The sequence below is a fragment of the Syngnathus typhle genome, linkage group LG7 (genome assembly GCF_033458585.1).
Source record: "Syngnathus typhle isolate RoL2023-S1 ecotype Sweden linkage group LG7, RoL_Styp_1.0, whole genome shotgun sequence".
Classification (NCBI taxonomy): Eukaryota; Metazoa; Chordata; class Actinopteri; order Syngnathiformes; family Syngnathidae; genus Syngnathus; species Syngnathus typhle.
In genome coordinates this window covers 7,811,764-7,830,640 of record NC_083744.1, presented here as the reverse complement: position 1 = coordinate 7,830,640, position 18,877 = coordinate 7,811,764, and the positions used below count along the sequence as shown (strand labels likewise).

Below are 18,877 nucleotides of genomic sequence, written 5' to 3'. Positions count from 1 at the left end.
CATTATGCCATGCCCAATTGAAGGAGTGGAAGTTTTTCAAGGGACAGTTGGCAACCATACTTGTTGTGACCTTTCTGTGCGCCACGTTGAGGTTGCCAGGTATAACATTATGACATCAGAGAGTAGGTATGAACTCCCTGTTGATTCCTCACATTATATCACATAAAAGAGCTGTCATCGTAAAGGGACTTCTTCATAACCCTCCTGCCGTCACCGCTTTGTCGTAAAATCGTGACGCAAAGGTAAAAAAATAAAAAAATAAAGTGACCCCACATTCAATGGAGCGTAAGCTTGGCACCCCGTTGACACATCCTTGGTGTTCTTTGCTGTTCTTTGAAAACCATGGTTGCATACTCCTACACATGTTTTGGGTTTTCCTTGTCTTAGGGTCAATCCACTATAAAACATTCCACTTCTTTTGCAAGCTGGCTTTATGTCAGTCTGTGATTTTGAAACATTCCATACACGCAAGGGTAAAAAAAAAAAAAGAAGTGACCCCACATTCAATGGAGCGTAAGCTTGGCACCCCGTTGATACATCCTTGGTGTTCATTGCTGTTCTTTGAAAACCATGGTTGCATACTCCAGCACATGTTTTGGGTTTTCCTCGTCTTAGGGTCAATCCACTATGAAACATTCCACTTCCTTTGCCAGCATGCTTCATGTCAGTCTGTGATTTTGAAAACATTCCATACAGTACAAATGTGTTCACACGCAGATTTGATTAGAGAGTGAAATGTCATTATTTATTGACTGAAATTACACTAGGATGTGGCAAAAGGCAAAAAAGTTTGTCATATTGTTTGGACTTGAAATACATCTTTTATCGCACCAGTCCTGGAAGTCTTTCAGACAAACCTCGCCGTGGATTGGAATTCTTCATATCAGATTGAAAAGTGCCAGGAGAATTCGGAATGGCGTACGAGTTTCTTCAGTATATTAGTCATTTACTACTCCCCTGTCACACCAAATAAAAAATAATTCGACTCAGATTTTTAGGCAAGCCTATGAATGACCGAACATGTGCTGAAAGCATCAACAGTCATTTAATGATCTCAACTGGCTGGCTGCTTGCCACATCTTCCCGCTGGTCTCCTTTTCAACCTTGCGCAGAAGTCATTAGTCATGTCAACACGCTCCTTTGCTGTTTTATAAGCCACCAAGTTGCATCATAATCACAGGGAAAATGGCTTTGAACAGTGTTGTTTTTACTTTGGCGGTCTCCTTTTTAAATGGACCTATTAGCCTATAGGTGGCTAGTCTATAAGGGGGCCATTAGTTTTTAACTATAGGCTGTTAACAGCAAAATCTGTTCTTGGCATTTAACCCAGTGGGGAATGAATTCTTGAGAACTACAGACCAATTGAATGATTTCTTTAAAATAACAATACGTTTAAAAATAGTGTGTGTAAATAAGGGAGGCGTGTACAAAGTGCGTGAATCTAAGTGTATGAGCAATAGAGTGGGAATGAGACAACCAAACAAAAGTGTTAGCTAAGGGCAGAGAGACAGTGATGATTAGTGAGAAGCACACTTAAAAGAGTGGGTAAGCCACATGGATCCAATCAAGAGGATTCTCCCTGAAGGATCTACCAGAATCCACCCCAGTAGGACAGGGGAAGGGGCCGTGATACCAGTGTGCTGCTATCAGTGGCGCCTACAGAAATATTTCATAGGTATGGATGATGATGATGAGAAAACAAATCTTCCCATGCCCCATTAAAAATTCATTCATTAATTTCAGTTTTCCAGGAGTGTAAAACTTCTTTTTGTTACAGGCCACCCCGTAGTTTTTTTCCCCAAGGGCTTTTATGACTGCATGTGAACCAAAATAAATGCATGAATCTATTCCATATTGATGTATTTTTTATTTTATATTATATTTATTGTATTTTATTTTTTAATTTATATTTTGCAAGGATTTATGCCTCCTATGGCCTGCTGCCAAGATGAGAATCTTTTTTGCCTGGCATGTGGGCAAAATGGCACCCCTCTGTTAATGACAGGAAAAGAAAACTATAATAATAGTAGAAATAAAAACGACGATCAACCAATGAAAATCAGATATAGCCTTTGTATTTGTATTCATTGATTTGCACAGACAAGAAAACAATATCAGAAAACCAATAACAGGAAGAGATTGTGCAGCTGAGATCAGGGGGAAAAAACCTGCTAGATATAAATGAATAAAAACAATAATAAGAATTAATTATAATAAAAAACACAAGTTGTGTTTATTGAGTTTGACTCGTTGAATATGTTCTAAGCTTGGATTTAAAATCACATAAGGGTATATTTTCCTATTTGTGCCCAAGTTAATTACTTAACACGTATACCTTTCGAAACCTCTAAGGTGCGTGGATTCTCCCGTCTTGACCTCTGACACCCAGCACACACCTGCATAACCGGTGAGGACCAGCGCAGCCGCCGGCCAGTATACCTGCAAGTCCAGAACTGTGGAGTTTTGCTGAGACCTGAATTCCATTTGGAATATATTTCACACTATCAATGTGAAATTGACTTGCGCACTGATCCAGAAGTTAAATATTGTTTGTCCCTCTTGACATGCGTCACCGAAATTTGATTCTGATTCAAACAAGGCAAACGAACGCCAGAAACCAAAACCTCCTAACCTTGGTGAATGAACACATGTCTTCAAAGTGTGAAATGTCTAAACTTGCCTTTTATCTTGATCTTTGCTCTGACACTCTGCATGGAGCCATCCAAGGAGCATGTCTGTCAACCATATGCGTAGTTGGAGTTTTGCAATAGTTCAGAGTTGATGATTTGCCAAGAGAAACTTAATCTAAAGGGAAAATAGTTCCTAAATCTGTCCATAATAAATGTCTAGATACAGTGAAACCTCTGCTTACAAACTTTTTTGTTCTATGTCCGGCTGCTTGCAGCTATTTACGCTAGCTTTCTTAGGCGACATGATTGACTATAAAACTACGGAGGAACTACAGAAAAACTTGTCAATATTCAAAGGGTAGAGACACGCGCACACACATCACAACGTCACCTGGCACGCTCTGACAGAGTCGTTCACGGGTCGAATATGTTTTGTAATGGAGGAAAAAAAATCTTGAGGCTCCGGTTCGTATCTCGAAACGTTTGTAAGTATAAACGTTCGGAAGTAAACGTTTCACTGTGTTGACAAAGAGGTTAAAATCAGGGTCTTAATTCAAATATTATATATCTATTATATTATTTTGATTGGATTATTATGTTTTGATTACCTTGTTAATGTTAACTGTTGCTTAGAATGAATGAACGGGCGGATGGCTGGATGGATGGCTGGATGGATGGATGGATGGATGGATGGATGGATGGATGGATGTAAGGACGGACGGATGGATGGATGGATGGATGGATGGATGGATGGATGGATGGATGGATGGATGGATGGATGGATGGATGGATGGATGGACAGACGGATGGATGGATGGATGGATGGATGGATGGATGGATGGATGGATGGATGGATGGATGGATAATTCCTTGATTGAACAGGAGAATCTGGAGGTGATCAGGCTTTATTGTGGTCAGCGAAAATGAACTGAATATTGTGATAACCCGCAGTAAATTCATGATGTAACAAGTGCGGCAACTCAAATATTTAATCACACAGGGTCAGGGCGCTTTGAATGTTTTTTTCCTTAATAAATTATCAGTTAAAAATGTAATATTATGTTTTCTTAGGCCGCCTTTGTCTGACCTTTAGATATTTGTTATGGTCTTGAACATGGGACAACGCATACATTTTAGAGTTGCTTGGTTAGCTGTAACATCTGCTTTGAAAATGTCAGACATAGATAAATACTTTTCGATACCGAAGATTACACATAATCCATTGTTTACATATGTGCCTTTTCATCTACGAAGCTTTCAGTGAAGCTGCTGATAAAAATAAGTTGTGCACACTGACTTGTTGCCATTCTCTTCAATTGTCTTGAACCAGGATGATGACTAAGTTCAAGTATTGTCACACATCCTGAATTACCTTTTAGTTTTGTGATTCAATGAATAAAAGACGTCGTTATTTACGATGTTCTCAAAACAAGTCTGGATTGTAAACGTCCCACATAAGTGCTGTATATGTGAATGATCTTCCACTGGTGGCTTGAGTAGAAAATTAGATTTGTCGTTGCAAATTATTCAACAACAACAAAAATATCTATTTTTTGACAAGCATGCATAAACTAGCGACTATTAAAAATAATTTGGTGTATCAACACAACTTTCAGCAGCATTTAAACAGCCTCTCGCCTTCAAAAGGCCATTGCTGGTTTTATCCATGCCAAACTGTTTATTTCAGTTGCAAAATGTGACTAAACTTGACTTCAGCCTGTTAGAGCATTCACATTGATTATGACTGCAATTATGTAGATCAATGAAATTATTTGCATCTTGTCCATTGCTAATTGCATCTCCTATTTTGTTTTCAGATTTCCTACTACAAAGGAAGCACGAGAGACAAAGCAAAATGAATTGCTGTCACCAGCATGTACAACAACTGAAATGAAGACTTGATGTCCGACCACTCATGTTTGGCATGCTAAGAAGTCCCGTGACAGCAGTCTGCCAGACTTGCCCTGCATGTGTGGACACACATATATAGATATTTATATATGTGCCACAAATACATCAACACTGTGCTGAATTCGAAGCTCTCTGGAGCTGAGAAATTAAAATCAAGAGTATGGTCCAACGGTCCACCTCAGTCTGCCTGCTGGGAGCCCTCTTGGGTAAGATGCATTAGAAACACCTATAAGGTTTTCTTGTGCTTGCCAAAAATGATAAACATGTTTGATCCTGATATGGGATCTTATGGTTCAATTGACTAACTGCAGTCTTCAGACACTAACTTAAACAATGAAATGTTGACATAATAAGCATACATTGAACTTTAAAGACGAAGTCAGCTCCAAAATTTTCTTTGTGATAATATGTTCTCTGGAGCCCAACTAGTCAAAACACACGCCTGTGATTAATGTTTTGTTTGTGGAACATGAATGAAACACCTGAATTTACCCATCTCAGGGGGCAGCCATTTGGCCACTTGCCTAACTGCCCAACTGAAAATGACATCACAGTTGCCTGGTCTCAGGTCACAACCAATCATGGCTCAGCTTCAGCAAACCGGTGAGCCGTGATTGGTTGTATTTTTAATGCAGGCATCTGCATTTTTACACAATTTCTTTCAAAATGCTTGGTGAGGAGGAAATAACATTAAATTCAACTCAAGTTATTTTTTTACATATTTCATTAATATTTTAGATTTGTGTAAAATTGAGATGTTATTAGGCTACAGAATTCGGTAAAACCCTTGAAACACCCTGTATTTGTATTATTTTAAATGGAAAATATTTCCAAATCTTTGTGGTGTAGGTCTTGAAAGAGCAACTTTGCTGTTGCACCACGTGTTTGAAATGACTTACTCCAGCTATGCTTATGTATAATGCAAACACACTTTTCTTGCTGTCTATCAAATTCCATATCAATGTGTAACATATGGGTCTCATTGGCTTACAAATTTCAATCACTCCCACATGTCAAGTGTCTCTCTTGGAAAATCTCAGTACTGCCTTTTAGTATTGTTGACTCATCTGACTGGGCCTTGTGTACATAAGCTACCATGTTTGAATACTTTAGAATGCTTTTGTACCCAAGGACCTCTTTTTTTGCCTTCACAGTTGTCAAGGTTGAGGTTTTCACCTGGCATGTTAATATTGCCATGAAACATACCAGGCTTGGAATGCATAACAACATGCCAGTCTATAGATTAAGAAGACTAAACGCATTTCTAGGACTGACTGTCACACAGAAATACTTTTATTAAAAAATATTTTATCGATTATCCCATCGATTAATCAAATAATCAATTGTTATTTTGCATTAAAGTGCATTGCAAAACTGTTCTTTCCTAGATTACTGCTCATTAACCAATTATTATTGTTCATTCGGTATTGTTTGGTAATTAAAACGAAACATTTCAGCATTAGAACACATGAAGGATTGATGCTGTGCTCACAACCATTTCTAACTGATTTAGTTACTAGTTCAGTCATTGTTTTCCAAAATAAAAGCACACATTTTCCATTGTCATAATTTGGTTCATCACATAATGACTCTGTCTTCACAAAGGACGACTGAAATCAGAGAATAATTATTTCCCGCACAGGGAAAGAGCTCATCATGCGGATCACACGTGGAAACACATGATTTCAGTCAGCAGTTGTGTTGCTGTACAAATTAAAAAAAAAAAAACACGTGTACAGTCCAAGGTGATAAGCAGAAGTTCTCCTTGACTCAGATGAAAAAGAAGCTAATCTTTTCATAAAATCAAACAGGCCAGCGTTTGTGAATCACAGGCGAGAGCCTTAGCTGAAGGCAAAAAAGGGTCAACAAGGTATGAATTTGCAATATGCTAATACCCGCTGTATCTTTGTAGTCCCACAGAACACCAGTGTAGCTTTCCGCTGCCGATAAAGAAAATTTGAGCTTGTTGATTTCTTAATTTGGTTTAAGCAAGTTTCCTTTTGTCTCTATTACTATTATATATATCATCATCTCCTGTAAGCTGTTTAGGAGACACACTCTGGAAGGGGCTTTGTTGTCACCACACTTTACAACCTAGTTCTGTATGTCATTGTATGTCTTGACAGTGACATGTAATCTCACCTGCTTGCTTCTAGGTCAGCCTCACTGCGAACCGCCTCAAGCAGTTTTTCTCATAGTTTTTTTTTGGGGGGGGGGGGGGGGGCGTGCTTTGAATAGATTGCATCACACATCAATCGCCCGCCAGTCATGTCAGAGAGGAAAGGCTTCTTTGCCTTGTATAAATTGCAAGAGGCCGGCACTATAAGCTTTAACTCTTTGAGAATGTATTTGACATAAAAAAAAAGTAAGACTCATCAACTTGAAACTTTCATGTACACGCGCCCGCGACCCCCCGTGTGGACAAGCGGTATAAGAAAAAAACGGATGCATGGATGTATATATATATATATACTATATATATAACTTTAGTTCTTCAAAAACAGACACCTTTGTCTCTTCAGAAGTAAGCCACGTACTTGCATTATGTGTAGAATGATGGCATGCTTTGTGCTTGACATTCTGCTAGGGGCTCAGTTCATATCCTTGTTTTTCCCTCAGTTCACATTGTTGTTGTTCATTTTGTCCTCATAGGCCTGTTTTTGCTCATGCCTGTTCTGATGGCACCAACACCCCCGAGCATGTGCACTCCTTTGAGGACGCTTAATGAAAAACTCAGCCACCGGCGACGTTATATGGTAAGAGAAGGATGGCGACTTTACCACCGTGCCACGTGAACTATTTCCTTGGAAGTTGAAGGCTGCCCAACAGAGGTGGTTCAGATTCATAGTAGTGTAAACGGGATTCAAGAATTGTTTTACTGTGCTTTTCCAATCATCAATTGTGTGTTGTTTGGTCATTTTATCCAAATTGAAGACTTGCCTACAAGCTATTTTTATCGACAAACATAGCAAGGATCCTGAGCTCAGTTAACATGAAAAATTGTTGTTTTGACAGTGTGGTCTGTCAAACATGTTTTTAAAGATGCTCTAAAACACAAACTTTAAGATGCTTTAAAGAGGCTTCAAAAACCAAACACATTTAGGGTGGCTTAAGAATATTTTTCAATAAACTAGACCAACCGACGCCACTTTTCTTAAACCTGGGCAATTCAGTCAAACCAGATATTTGTTAGTATGGTGAGAGCGGTTTGGACAGAAAAAAAGAGAACAACATGACCTTGATTTCTGTAAAGATTACTTGCTCGATTGCAGAAGACATATATGTGGAGGATGACCCTTTTGAAAGAATTTTTTTTTCTCAATATTTAATGTTTTTGAGTATTTTTTCACAAAAAGAATCAAATGATGCACTCAACACTGGCACAAGCACAGCTTGAGAGTTATCGGTAAATCTTTAATGTACCGTAAATATTTTGGGATATTACCTAAGGAGATGTTTAGTCATCAGTGAGAGGAGCTCATTTATTTCAAGTAGCTAGCAGAGACACAGTGTCTATAATGTAGGCCACAATTCTATTTGCCCTTTCACCACATACAGATTCTTACACAAAAGCTAAATTTAGATTACAGGTGTGTGTACTACATGTGGGGAGCCCCTACATCCCCACCCCCGTATTTCCCGCTATATATGATAATGAAAAATCCGAGGTGGATGGGAAAGCGGTGGCGCATTCTCTTGCGGTCTCCATGGTGCTGGAGACATCAGTTTCATCGTATGTTAACATAAATATACACTTAAACTACATCACCTAGATTAAACCAATCTCTTTGTATAAATTAAAAACTTGAGATGTTCTTTGTGTTGCAGAAGCACAACTTTCCTGTCAACTACACCATTAAGGTTCACAACGAGGAAGTTTTTAAACTATCAAACATCAGCAAAATGGTAAGCTCTTTAATACGTCGCTTGAGCGAGTCCACATTTCATTTCTTTTTGTTGAACAGTTCTCAGCTCCTCTATCTTTTCTTATAGAAGTTATGGGTGGAGAACCTGGAAGAGAATCACCTCCAGAGGATGTGGTTCCTTGTTAACCACAGCGTGTTGAAAAGGGTAAGTACTTATTTTTGGGCTAACTTTGATGGTCAATATCATCTGTGAGGGGTGGGAATGCAGTGGTACCTGGAAGTTCCTCAACCTTAAATGTGAATGGTCACCGACGTATGTGATGTCACGTGATCACCACACTGGGACCAATCTCGTCAAGTCTTTTGCGGATGGCTTTTTGCATGACGTTTAACTGAAATAGACCAGTGGCAAGGAAAGTACTTGACGTGCCTTCAACAAGACTGCCGGTATACTTGGCGTCAATCTTTAGATAGTTGGATGCAATTGTCTGCCTATCAGGGTGAGCAAGGCAGCACGACTTGACAGCACTATTTACAACCTAAATTTCAAAAATATGTTAATTTATTCTCAACGGTACAGTCCCTTCAGATCATGCCGTTTGTTTTGGCTGCACCGCTTCGACTATGTTGCTGTCGATGTAACCATGTTTTTGAGGCAATCAAATTTCAGCCTACATGTGTTACCATGTTAATCAAATCTGCCCACAGCCTTCAGAATCTGTAGTGCGGGTTGATGAAACCAGTGGGATTGTTTCTGAAAGAATCAGATTGCAAATTCACCTCAAAGGGGAAAAATCAGCTAGTCTTTTGTAAACCACACGTGCAATATGTGTGATTTAACAGTGTAAAATCTTCCATGTTAAAGGTCACTTGAAAGGAATGCACAAGAGGCTCTTTTAATTATATGCATCTTCTCTTCAGTATTCAAATGTTAATTGACGATGACACAACTTTCCACTGCTCTGGTGAAAGCTGGAACGGCCATTGAAATTGAATTAAATATGTCAAAAAACGGTATGACATATGTTGTTGCTTGGTTTCAAAGAATCCGAGCCTTATGATTGGAAGGGAACGGGTGTTGTAAAAAATAGGAGCATGTAGAAAACCAAAAGCACATGTGTCTGTGGAAGGATCAATGGATGATGTTGGAAGTGATTTGTAAAGAGTTTTGTTTAGTGGACACAACATTTGTTTAGAAAAAATCACATTTGAAGAAAATTGCTGAAATATGTGGTAAGTGACGAGAAAGAAAAGACAAAAGAAGCATTGAGGGGGACTCTAGGAAGGAAAACTAACATCTAATTTAAGAAAGGAGAAAAGGAGACTTTATGGTGTTGCTTTTAGACAAGTAACAAAGTACAATAATCCTCTAATTCGCCACAACAGTAGTCAAACAACTATTAATATATTATTTTAGAGTTGTAATTTTCAATCATAATAATCCCATCATGTTAAGTAATTTAGATATTTTATAGATTAATGATGATCTAAATCAGGAGTAGGCAACTCTGTTCAATAGCCGCCGTCCTGTCTATTTTAGACGTTTCCCTCCACATTAACCTACTCAGAGTTGATTTTCCTAATTCTTATCATCTGATCTGGAACCGGATACTCCGAGTTTCCCATCTCAGAGTAAGTCAACCTCGAGCTCACGATTAGACTCCAAGTTTGCTGATTCAAAACATAGCAAAACTAAAATCAAACCAAAACCAAATTCATTAAGCACAGAACATAGATCCACCTTTCTGCTGGTAGAATTCAAGGCCTGGTGCTGCTGGTTCCGCCTGATGTGGCCACTAAAGCTGTATGCCATCACTTTGCCAACAGACTTGAAATCAGATGTAAAAGCCAACAATTACTAAATCTGGAAGGCGCTGGGCCTCCCCTGTTACTTGAACAAAATGGCACTAAAGCTTCAACTGAAATCCATCAGTCCTGGCTTCAAGCAGCAGAAGATGAGGCTGGGGTTCAAGTTGGGATACTCCTGATTCTAAAATCCGTAATGCAAAGCCCAGGTTTATACAATACAGAAGGTTCACTTGAGGAAGCAGTCAACCACACCAATGACAGCTTCAAAAGCCAATAGATCTTAGGAATGCAGCATATTGGAAGGCCAAAAAAGATGTGGTCCAAGACCACAGATCATCTTGTTTTGGAAGTTGAGAATGTGGAGGCGGAACCCAATTCTGATCACAGCAAGGGAGATGGACTACTGGGAAGGCAGCGGTGAAAAGTGTAACGATGTAGGCAGATGAAGCCTCCCAGAATGTCAACGTGCAGAACAATAAAGCGAAATAATAAAGAAATCCCTTTAAATACAAACTTCAGACATAAAATGTCAACACTGAAAAACATACAATGGAAAACATAAACAAGATTTAGATTTGAATATACTGTAAGTCAGCTGGGATAGGCTCCAGCACGCCCATGACCTTTGTTTTGATTTACGGTACAGATAATGGATGGATGATAGTAACAAACACAAATTCACACCAAAAAGGTCTTTTGGTCTGCTTGTTTGGAGCGGACCTTTTTTTTGGTTTGGTGCAGTTAGTATTCACGCTGTCCTTTCTGCTAGTGAATTTCAGTCTGTAAATACATCAACGCATGTGATGATTGGTCTTCCTATTAAACAGAAATGATTAGGGCAGTTGAGAAATGGAGGAAAACATAGAGGTCAGATTTCTCAATTGGACACAGTGAAGAGCATGAGACTTAAAAGGTTCCATTTGGATTTAGCACAACAGTAAACATTAAATCATCTTATACAGTAAGTGCGGGTCAACAATAAAACTTTGAGTCAGATATAACGTACAGCCTACCACAACTCTCTCCAGTCCATCCATTGCTTTTCTTTTTTTGGTTGGAAACACATTTGCTTATAATTAATCCGAATTTTAAATTGCTCATTTCCAACCAAGACATAACAACACAGACACAACGGACTGAACGACGCTGAAAAGAAGTGTTAAAATAAAAGTAACATTACAAAGGTAATTTCACGTCACAGGAAAAAAGGCCTGGAATGAATCAAATATGACTGTTACAGTAATAATTAACCATATGCTATTGCAACTGCTATGTATTACATTTTTGTGGCACGTCCCTAAATCCAAATGAAATTCCCAGATCATCCGAGTGATGCCAGAAAGACATCCTTCGCGTCCCTACACATCAGAGTTGGAGAGACGTCTGCAAGATGCTGAGGGAGTCTTTGTGCAGTCGCATCCTCCAGAGGTAAGACAGCGGTCATCCTTCTCTGGCATGTTTGTATTAAGTGGCTACTTGAAGAAATTTAACGCAATTGAGTTTGCCACGGAGCGCAAGACTCCGAGGGCATTTGGAAGCACAGGAATGTCACATTGATCCTATTTATGATTATTAGGGAGGAATAGAGGGATGGACCCTTGGGGTAATCAGGATAGGACAGTTGTTATCAGGAGATACAGTTTGACTCTTTTTGTGATTCCTTCAAATTGGAATCCAGTACATGCATACATCAAAACAGTAGCTGCTGCCAGAGACGTTGTCATATAAGTCATATAATATAAAGTGTTTATTACAATTTTGCGATACACTTTTACTATATCGGCTCAAAAATCACCTCAGGAGAGCCTAAAGACTTTTCTGCGTTTTTTATTTTTTCTGCGGGTTTTTTAATTTTTTTTATATAATCTCTGTTTTCATTAGCCGTTTGCTATTGTGCAATTTGAATTTTGTGTTTTTCAGAGGGCAATGAAAACCACAGACACAGACAGATTCTCAAGAGTCCAAGAGTCTAGTCCTCCAAGGCAGAAAACTTGCATGATCTAACAAATTAAACAAGAAACATAGCAACAACCGAGAACACAAGATGCAACATTAAACGACTCACAAGAGGAGGGACTAATAGTGGTTTTAGGGCAATTTTTTGATAGAAAAACCCTCAATTGAAAAAAACAACAAAAGAGTGGGAAAAATGAAAATCAACTTAATAATTGATTCGGTGAAGTCAAATTAATATCTCTGCTAGGGTTATTATTTTGGTGTTTCAAGTTGTAATTTATTTTTAAATTCTTTTTTGTCATTGTTCCGCAGTCAGACCTTTTTTTATTAGCTACATTCTATTACACCTTAGAACACAGGCAATTGTCCTTTGTCAAGTCAAGTTTATTTATATAGCCCTAAATCACAAGCAAGTCTCAAAGGGCTTCACATGTACAAAAAGTGACAATTATTCTCAAACATCTCCTGATCTTAAACTTGTCAAGATTGATCAAAATTGGGACAAAACCAGTTGTTCTGGAAATGAAATTCTATAGGTTGCCAACTCTGCAATTGATGATCTGTTATTGGTATGTTTGTCTTTTGCAATTACAATTGTATCTAGGGGAAAAAACTTATTTCAAGCCTTGTATTGTCACGCTCGCATGTAACATTCCTCATCTGCATTATTTGGCAATAATTGTGAGTATTAGATAAACCCTACTAAGTTTTCAATGGGTAATTATTTCAATGACCCAAAACTGCGGTTCATGAAACCAAAATTGACCTCAAATCAATACTGTTGTACGTGCCTAAAAACTTAACTTCTCGAAATGTGGTAGTTATTACTGAATGCAATTTATGTGTTCTCAATTTAGCCACTAATCTAGATAAGAATTTAACCTCAAATAACATTTTGATTTAATCTGATATAATTCAAATAATGTTGCTGACTCTCTTAATTGATCATGAGTGAGCTCCCTGTGTATGTTTTCATTTAATTTGTATGTTTAATTCTAGAACAAGGTGAGGCTTTTTATTTATTTTATTTATTTACATACGAACTTACAACTCAGATTTGTTTGTCATGCAAAAATACAGTAGTACAAATAACTAAAAACTGTTTATTTGTGTTTAGTTTTTCCAGCAGGAGCTTCCAGTCGCAATCCAAGACATTTGGGATTGTTTAACAGAAGAGTCCGACAGAGTGCCAGAATCCAGCTGGAGGTTTGCTACTCCAAAATCACTTTTGGACAATTTCTGTCGCACCATGCATTGCCTCTTCAGTGAATGCTTTGCCACCACAGAAACACACGACCGTGAGTATCACACAACTAAGTCCATCGGTAATAACTTAGAATTTAATGTCAATTCTCTTTTACCGTATTTGTAAGCATGATAAAAGATGTAAAAATTATTGTTTTAGTACCTGTGCAGATTCACTTCTCCTCCTGGGAAGTCATATTAGCATTGGAAAACATGCCTCAAGTCACACAAACATTTCAGATGTTGAATCAACCATCTTGTTCTGTCATCAAATATTTGAAATACTCTTGTGATCTTTGTTTATTAACATGACAAAAATTGCTCCTCAAAATTCGAAAGTTGCTCCACAAACACTGGTGCCAGAGCCAAATATAATTAATTCTTCCATGGACTTTAATGTTCATTGTCTGAATACTCAATGTTTGAAAGTGACTTGTCACACGCAATCTGCCATTGTCAATATGTGGCAGCAGCCCATGTGTTGTACAAGTTTTTAAATTCTGGAGAACACAACGACCTTTGACTCTTCCAAAAATATACCACTAATGAAGGCCACTTCCTTTTGAGCAAACTTGCAAAGCAGTAAAACATTACGATGGTTGACTGCCTCTGCCCAATGACTGCTGGAATAGGCTCCAGCGCACCCGCGACCCCCGTGGGGACAAGCGGTACAGAAAATAAATAATGGATGGATGGATGGATGGATGGATGGGTGGATGGATGGTACTCAATGGAATAACGGTTACACACTCAACCGAAAAACAACAACAACAAAAACAAACTACTCGTCGACTTAAGTCTATTAAATGGTCACTGCTCTGAGGTCTTATGAGATATTGTAAATGATGTTTTGCGAGACTTTAGAGGCATATATTTTTATTTTTTTTGTCGCAAATGCAAACACACTGTTTTGATTTGAACTTTTTACTTCCATGCGTAATATGAAATTCTTAAGTTCTCAATATGTTTTTTCATTTTTTATTTTATAGAATTGGATTCCTCCCATTGTCGTAAAATCAAGAAGAATGTCTCAACGGCAAATAGCTGAGAAGAGGCCAGTGGGGTGAGGTGGTCCCTCGTCTGACTAGGTATTTTCTTTGACCTTGAGGGATCTTGAAGGACAATCCACTTTAACTTTTTTTCCTCAAAGCCTGCTGGATAATATGATATATATATCGTTTGGCCCTAATATCTCCTCAAAGATTTGTTCATATTGACATATATTTTACCAGATGCATGATATATATATGACCTAAATTATTTGCTAAGATGGATGGGGTCAAGTCAAGTCAAGTTTATTTGTCCATCTGGAATGTGGCACACGCTGCAACCTGCCTTATCCACACCGCAGGGTTCACTTAAAACTCTGGAGGACAATGCTTGCCCAACCATCTGGCTTGCAAAGCCCACCATGTGCTCTTGTGTAGGTGCCTGCCTGGTTCATGTCAAATGAGCCTATTACAATGTGCTTCACGTTGGATTTATGACCGGATGACTTTACACCACAATCATATTGGTGAACTCTGATTTGCAACCGTATTCTTTGTGACTGCAATGTCTTTGAACTCCCTCTCAAAAGACTGGCTATTTACCCCACCCCTGCCCAGGTTCTGCTGGTAATAAAAGCATAATTGTTTTTATGCTTTTATTACCTATATTGTTCTGTGTGTTATCCATGAAAAGTATTTTATTCTGAACATTTGCTGTGCACAAAGAGACTCAGGCAATGACAAACAAATAGTAATAAATCTGTCCAGCTTTTATGTTTTACTGTGCATTTACTTTGCATTAGAAGAAGCTTGACAGACATGATTTCAGGAGAATTTGTGCAAAAATGATAAATTGAGTCTGAATTTTCATGGTTCGATTGTCAGTGGTCTAGCAAATGATGTTGTTGTTTTTTTCAGTATCTATTTCACATGCATCAATGTGCACTGTCAATGTGGGTCATACAACTGTATTTACAAGCAATGTATTAGAAACATTACATTTCCATTTTTCTTTTTCTTATGCAGTATAAGCAAATGTGTCTTTTTGTAAACCACGTTTTTCTGTTTAGTTTGTGGAATATCAATGCTCCAAAAACAAATGTTTTCCAACCAAAGATTGCACAGCGTAAAATAAAGAACAGAATGTGATATTCAGAAAAAGTAGAACACTTTAAATATACAGCACAATGTTGTGTTATTTTGTCAAAAAAAAAAAAAACTCACCCGAGTACTGATGAATAACACCAGAATGACATCATAAGTGTTTGTAAAGACTTACAATTTATATTATTATAAAGCCGGCCTTTGAAGATTGACTGCTGCATCTTTGCCATCTGGATAAAATTACTACTCAAGATAGAAATATTACACTTCTGACATGACTTAAATCTCACAATTTTACCACTGTGTCATCATAAAACTGCTTCTTTTTTTTAATATTATAAGTATTTGGAAAATATTAAGCTGCAAGTTATTCTACAATAAATGAAGCCTCACCATAGTGAAGTTACCTACCAGAAAAATGTTGCAAGCTAAGGTCAAATAAAATGACAAAAGCATTCAAACTACTTTAAAGCTTTTTTCACATCAAACCAGCTTTAGTCTTTTCTATCGCGTGATCAATAAAACTGTGAGACACTAGGTTCAAGTGTTTATTAAAGAGTTCTGTCTCAACAAAAACAGAAAACAAACACTGGGCCCTGGGCTAACCCTAACCCTAAAAAAAAGTATATTGAATGTTGAAGGTGATCCAACAAAAATGTTAAGCACTTATGTATATACACTGCTCAAAAAAATTAAAGGAACAGTTTTTTATCAGGCATGAATACAATTAGACTTTTCTGATAAGGTTTTGGTCAGGTACGTGGCAGAAGGGGTTGTTAATCAGTTTCAGCTGCATTGGTGTTGACGGAGTTCCTCCGTCTTGATCTTGATGTTTTTTCCACAAGTGTTGGCTTTAGCTAGTGTCATTATCACGACTGGGAGCATGAGGCGATTTCTTAACCCTCCTGAAGTTACGCAGATTGTCCAACTCCTCCAGGATGGCACGTCCATGCATGCTGTTGCAAGATTTGTCTCCCAGTACAATCTCCAGAGCATGGAGGAGATTCCAGGAGACAGGCAGTTACCCTAGGAGAGCTGGACAGGGCCGTAGACGGTCCTCATTCCATCAGCAGGACCGATATCTGCTACTTTGTGCAGGAAGGAACAGGTTGAGCACTGCCCAAGCCCTACAGAATGACCTCCAGCAGGCTACTGGTGTGAATGTCTCTGCCCAAACAGTCAGAAACAGACTTCACGAGGGTGGCCTCAGGGCACGACGTCCTGTCGTGTACGCTGTGCTCATTGCTCAGCACCGTGGTGCTCGATTGGCATTTGCCATAGAACAGCAGAATTGGCAAGTCCGCCACTGGCGCCCTGAGCACCTGTGATAGACGTGAAAGGGTCTGGAGAAGTCAAGGAGAGCCCTATGCTGCCTGCAACATCATTCAGCATGACCGGTTCGGTGGTGGCTTAGTGATGGACTGGGGAGGCATTTCCATAGAGGTACGAACAGACCTCTACAGGCTAGAGAACGGCAGTCTGACTGCCATTAGGTATCGGGATAAAATCCTTGCACCCATGGTGCAGTAGGTCCTGGGTTCCTCCTGATGCAAAACAATGCCTGGCCTCATGTGGCAAGAGTATGCAGTATCTGGAGGATGAAGGAATTGACACAATTGAATGGCCCTCACAATCACCTAATCTAAACCCGATAGAACACCTCTGGGACATAATGTTTCGGTCCATCAGACGCCGCCAGGTTGCTCCTCAGACTTTACAGGAGCTTTCTGATGCCCTTAGACAGATCTGGGAGGACATCCCACAAGACACCATCCGTCGTCTCATTAGGAGCATGCCGTGACGTTGTCAAGCATGCATACAAGCTCGTGGGGGCCACACAAGATATTGAAAAGAATCTTGAGTTGCAGAAATTGAATTTAGGCAAAATGGACGCGCCTGCCACATCATTTTTTCCACTTTGATTTTTGGGGTGTCTATATACTGAGGCTGAAAACTTTTAGTTCCATCAAAAGATGTGGTATCATTTTGTTCCTGAGACATTAAACTGTCCATATCAGTATAGATATCCAACTTTTTTTTTCACCATTGAAATCTGATGTGTTTTCAAAGTGTCCCTTTAATTATCTTGAGCAGTGTAGTTATTATGTTAAATCCATGTCAAATAATAAATTATGACAAATTGACATGATTTATTTTTTTGCATCTTCTATATTTTTGTGTACTTAAATAAAGCCAATAAAAATCTAGGCATGGCACAGAATAGAGATTACGATAACATGTAATGTGAATTTCAAATATAAATATGTAGTGATGCCAATCCTGGAACTTTTTTGACACATGCCCTATGTGTCAGTCGTTATTGTCATTGGTCGTATTTTGGATCTGACATCAACTGTATTGTTTCTCATACCTTTTTATGTACAATGTGTACAATAATTGCTGAACCATGTGTATTGAAGTACATGCAGCTTGGGTTTTTGCTCACGCTAACAATCACATCACTCAAATGCAATGATACGTATTTGTCACGAGTGTTTTTAAAGTGTATAGAAACAAGAAAAAAATTTAATCTTGAAGTGGTATTTGCAACCTCTGAATGACAATGGACAACATAAATATGCCTGCAAAAACAATGTTTGCTTGTTTTAAACATAGATCACATTTTTTGTACACAGGATACTGAATTTATTTATTTTTGGAAATGTATAATGATACTGTATGTGACAATACGCTTATGAAAGAAGTATAATTTAATTGTTATTTTTATTAACTAAAGTTGCGTCTATTGTAATATTTCATGACATAATAAAACAGATCTTTCCACTTTTAAGTACTGTATTGTCAAATTCCTTGTGATATTACATAAACATCAGCTAGGAAATACATTTTATAAAGATATAATATCACATTATATACACATATATATATATATATATACACATATATATACACATATATATACACATATATATATATATATATATATATGGTGTCTTGGTGACGCACTGGGTAGCAAGTCCGCCTCACAGTTAGGAGGGTGCGGGTTTAATTCCACCTCCAGTCCTGCGATTGGCTGGCAACTGGTTCAGGGTGTCCCTCGATGACGGCTGGGATAGGCTCCAGCACACCCGCGACCCCCGTGGGGTTCAGAAAATGGATGGAGATATATATATATATATTCCAAGCCCAATTTTAGCCCCGGGAGAGAAAAAGAAAACTGCAGCCATCACTGTAAAGCATGTAAAACTGTGCTTTAATCTTCAATTTGATGACTTTCATAGAAGACAAAAATACCCAGATTTGATCTGTATTTACGATGAGGATTAATGCTAATGCTAAATCCTCACAATTTATTACATATTGTTCAGGTTTTCAATAGTAAGTAAAATATTGATTTTTCCCTGAT

The 18,877-nt window shown here is 38.3% G+C and overlaps 1 protein-coding gene across 3 annotated transcripts in view; it reads left to right on the top strand.

The window, feature by feature from the left end:
* The window catches only part of il34 (interleukin 34), a 30,009-nt gene extending 11,708 nt beyond the window's left edge, over positions 1–18,301 (top strand). For 2 of the 3 annotated variants that reach the window (XM_061283009.1, XM_061283008.1), the window contains exons 2-8: positions 4,448–4,747; positions 7,194–7,297; positions 8,370–8,447; positions 8,535–8,612; positions 11,537–11,644; positions 13,290–13,470; positions 14,407–18,301. In XM_061283009.1, coding sequence (XP_061138993.1) covers positions 4,702–4,747; positions 7,194–7,297; positions 8,370–8,447; positions 8,535–8,612; positions 11,537–11,644; positions 13,290–13,470; positions 14,407–14,465 — 654 coding nt within the window. In that variant the 5' untranslated portion in view covers positions 4,448–4,701 and the 3' untranslated portion in view covers positions 14,466–18,301. Of the gene's footprint in view, positions 1–2,384; positions 2,408–4,447; positions 4,748–7,193; positions 7,298–8,369; positions 8,448–8,534; positions 8,613–11,536; positions 11,645–13,289; positions 13,471–14,406 lie in introns of those variants that run through there. The other variant, XM_061283010.1, reaches the window with a different exon arrangement.
* Positions 18,302–18,877: the final 576 nt, after the last annotated feature.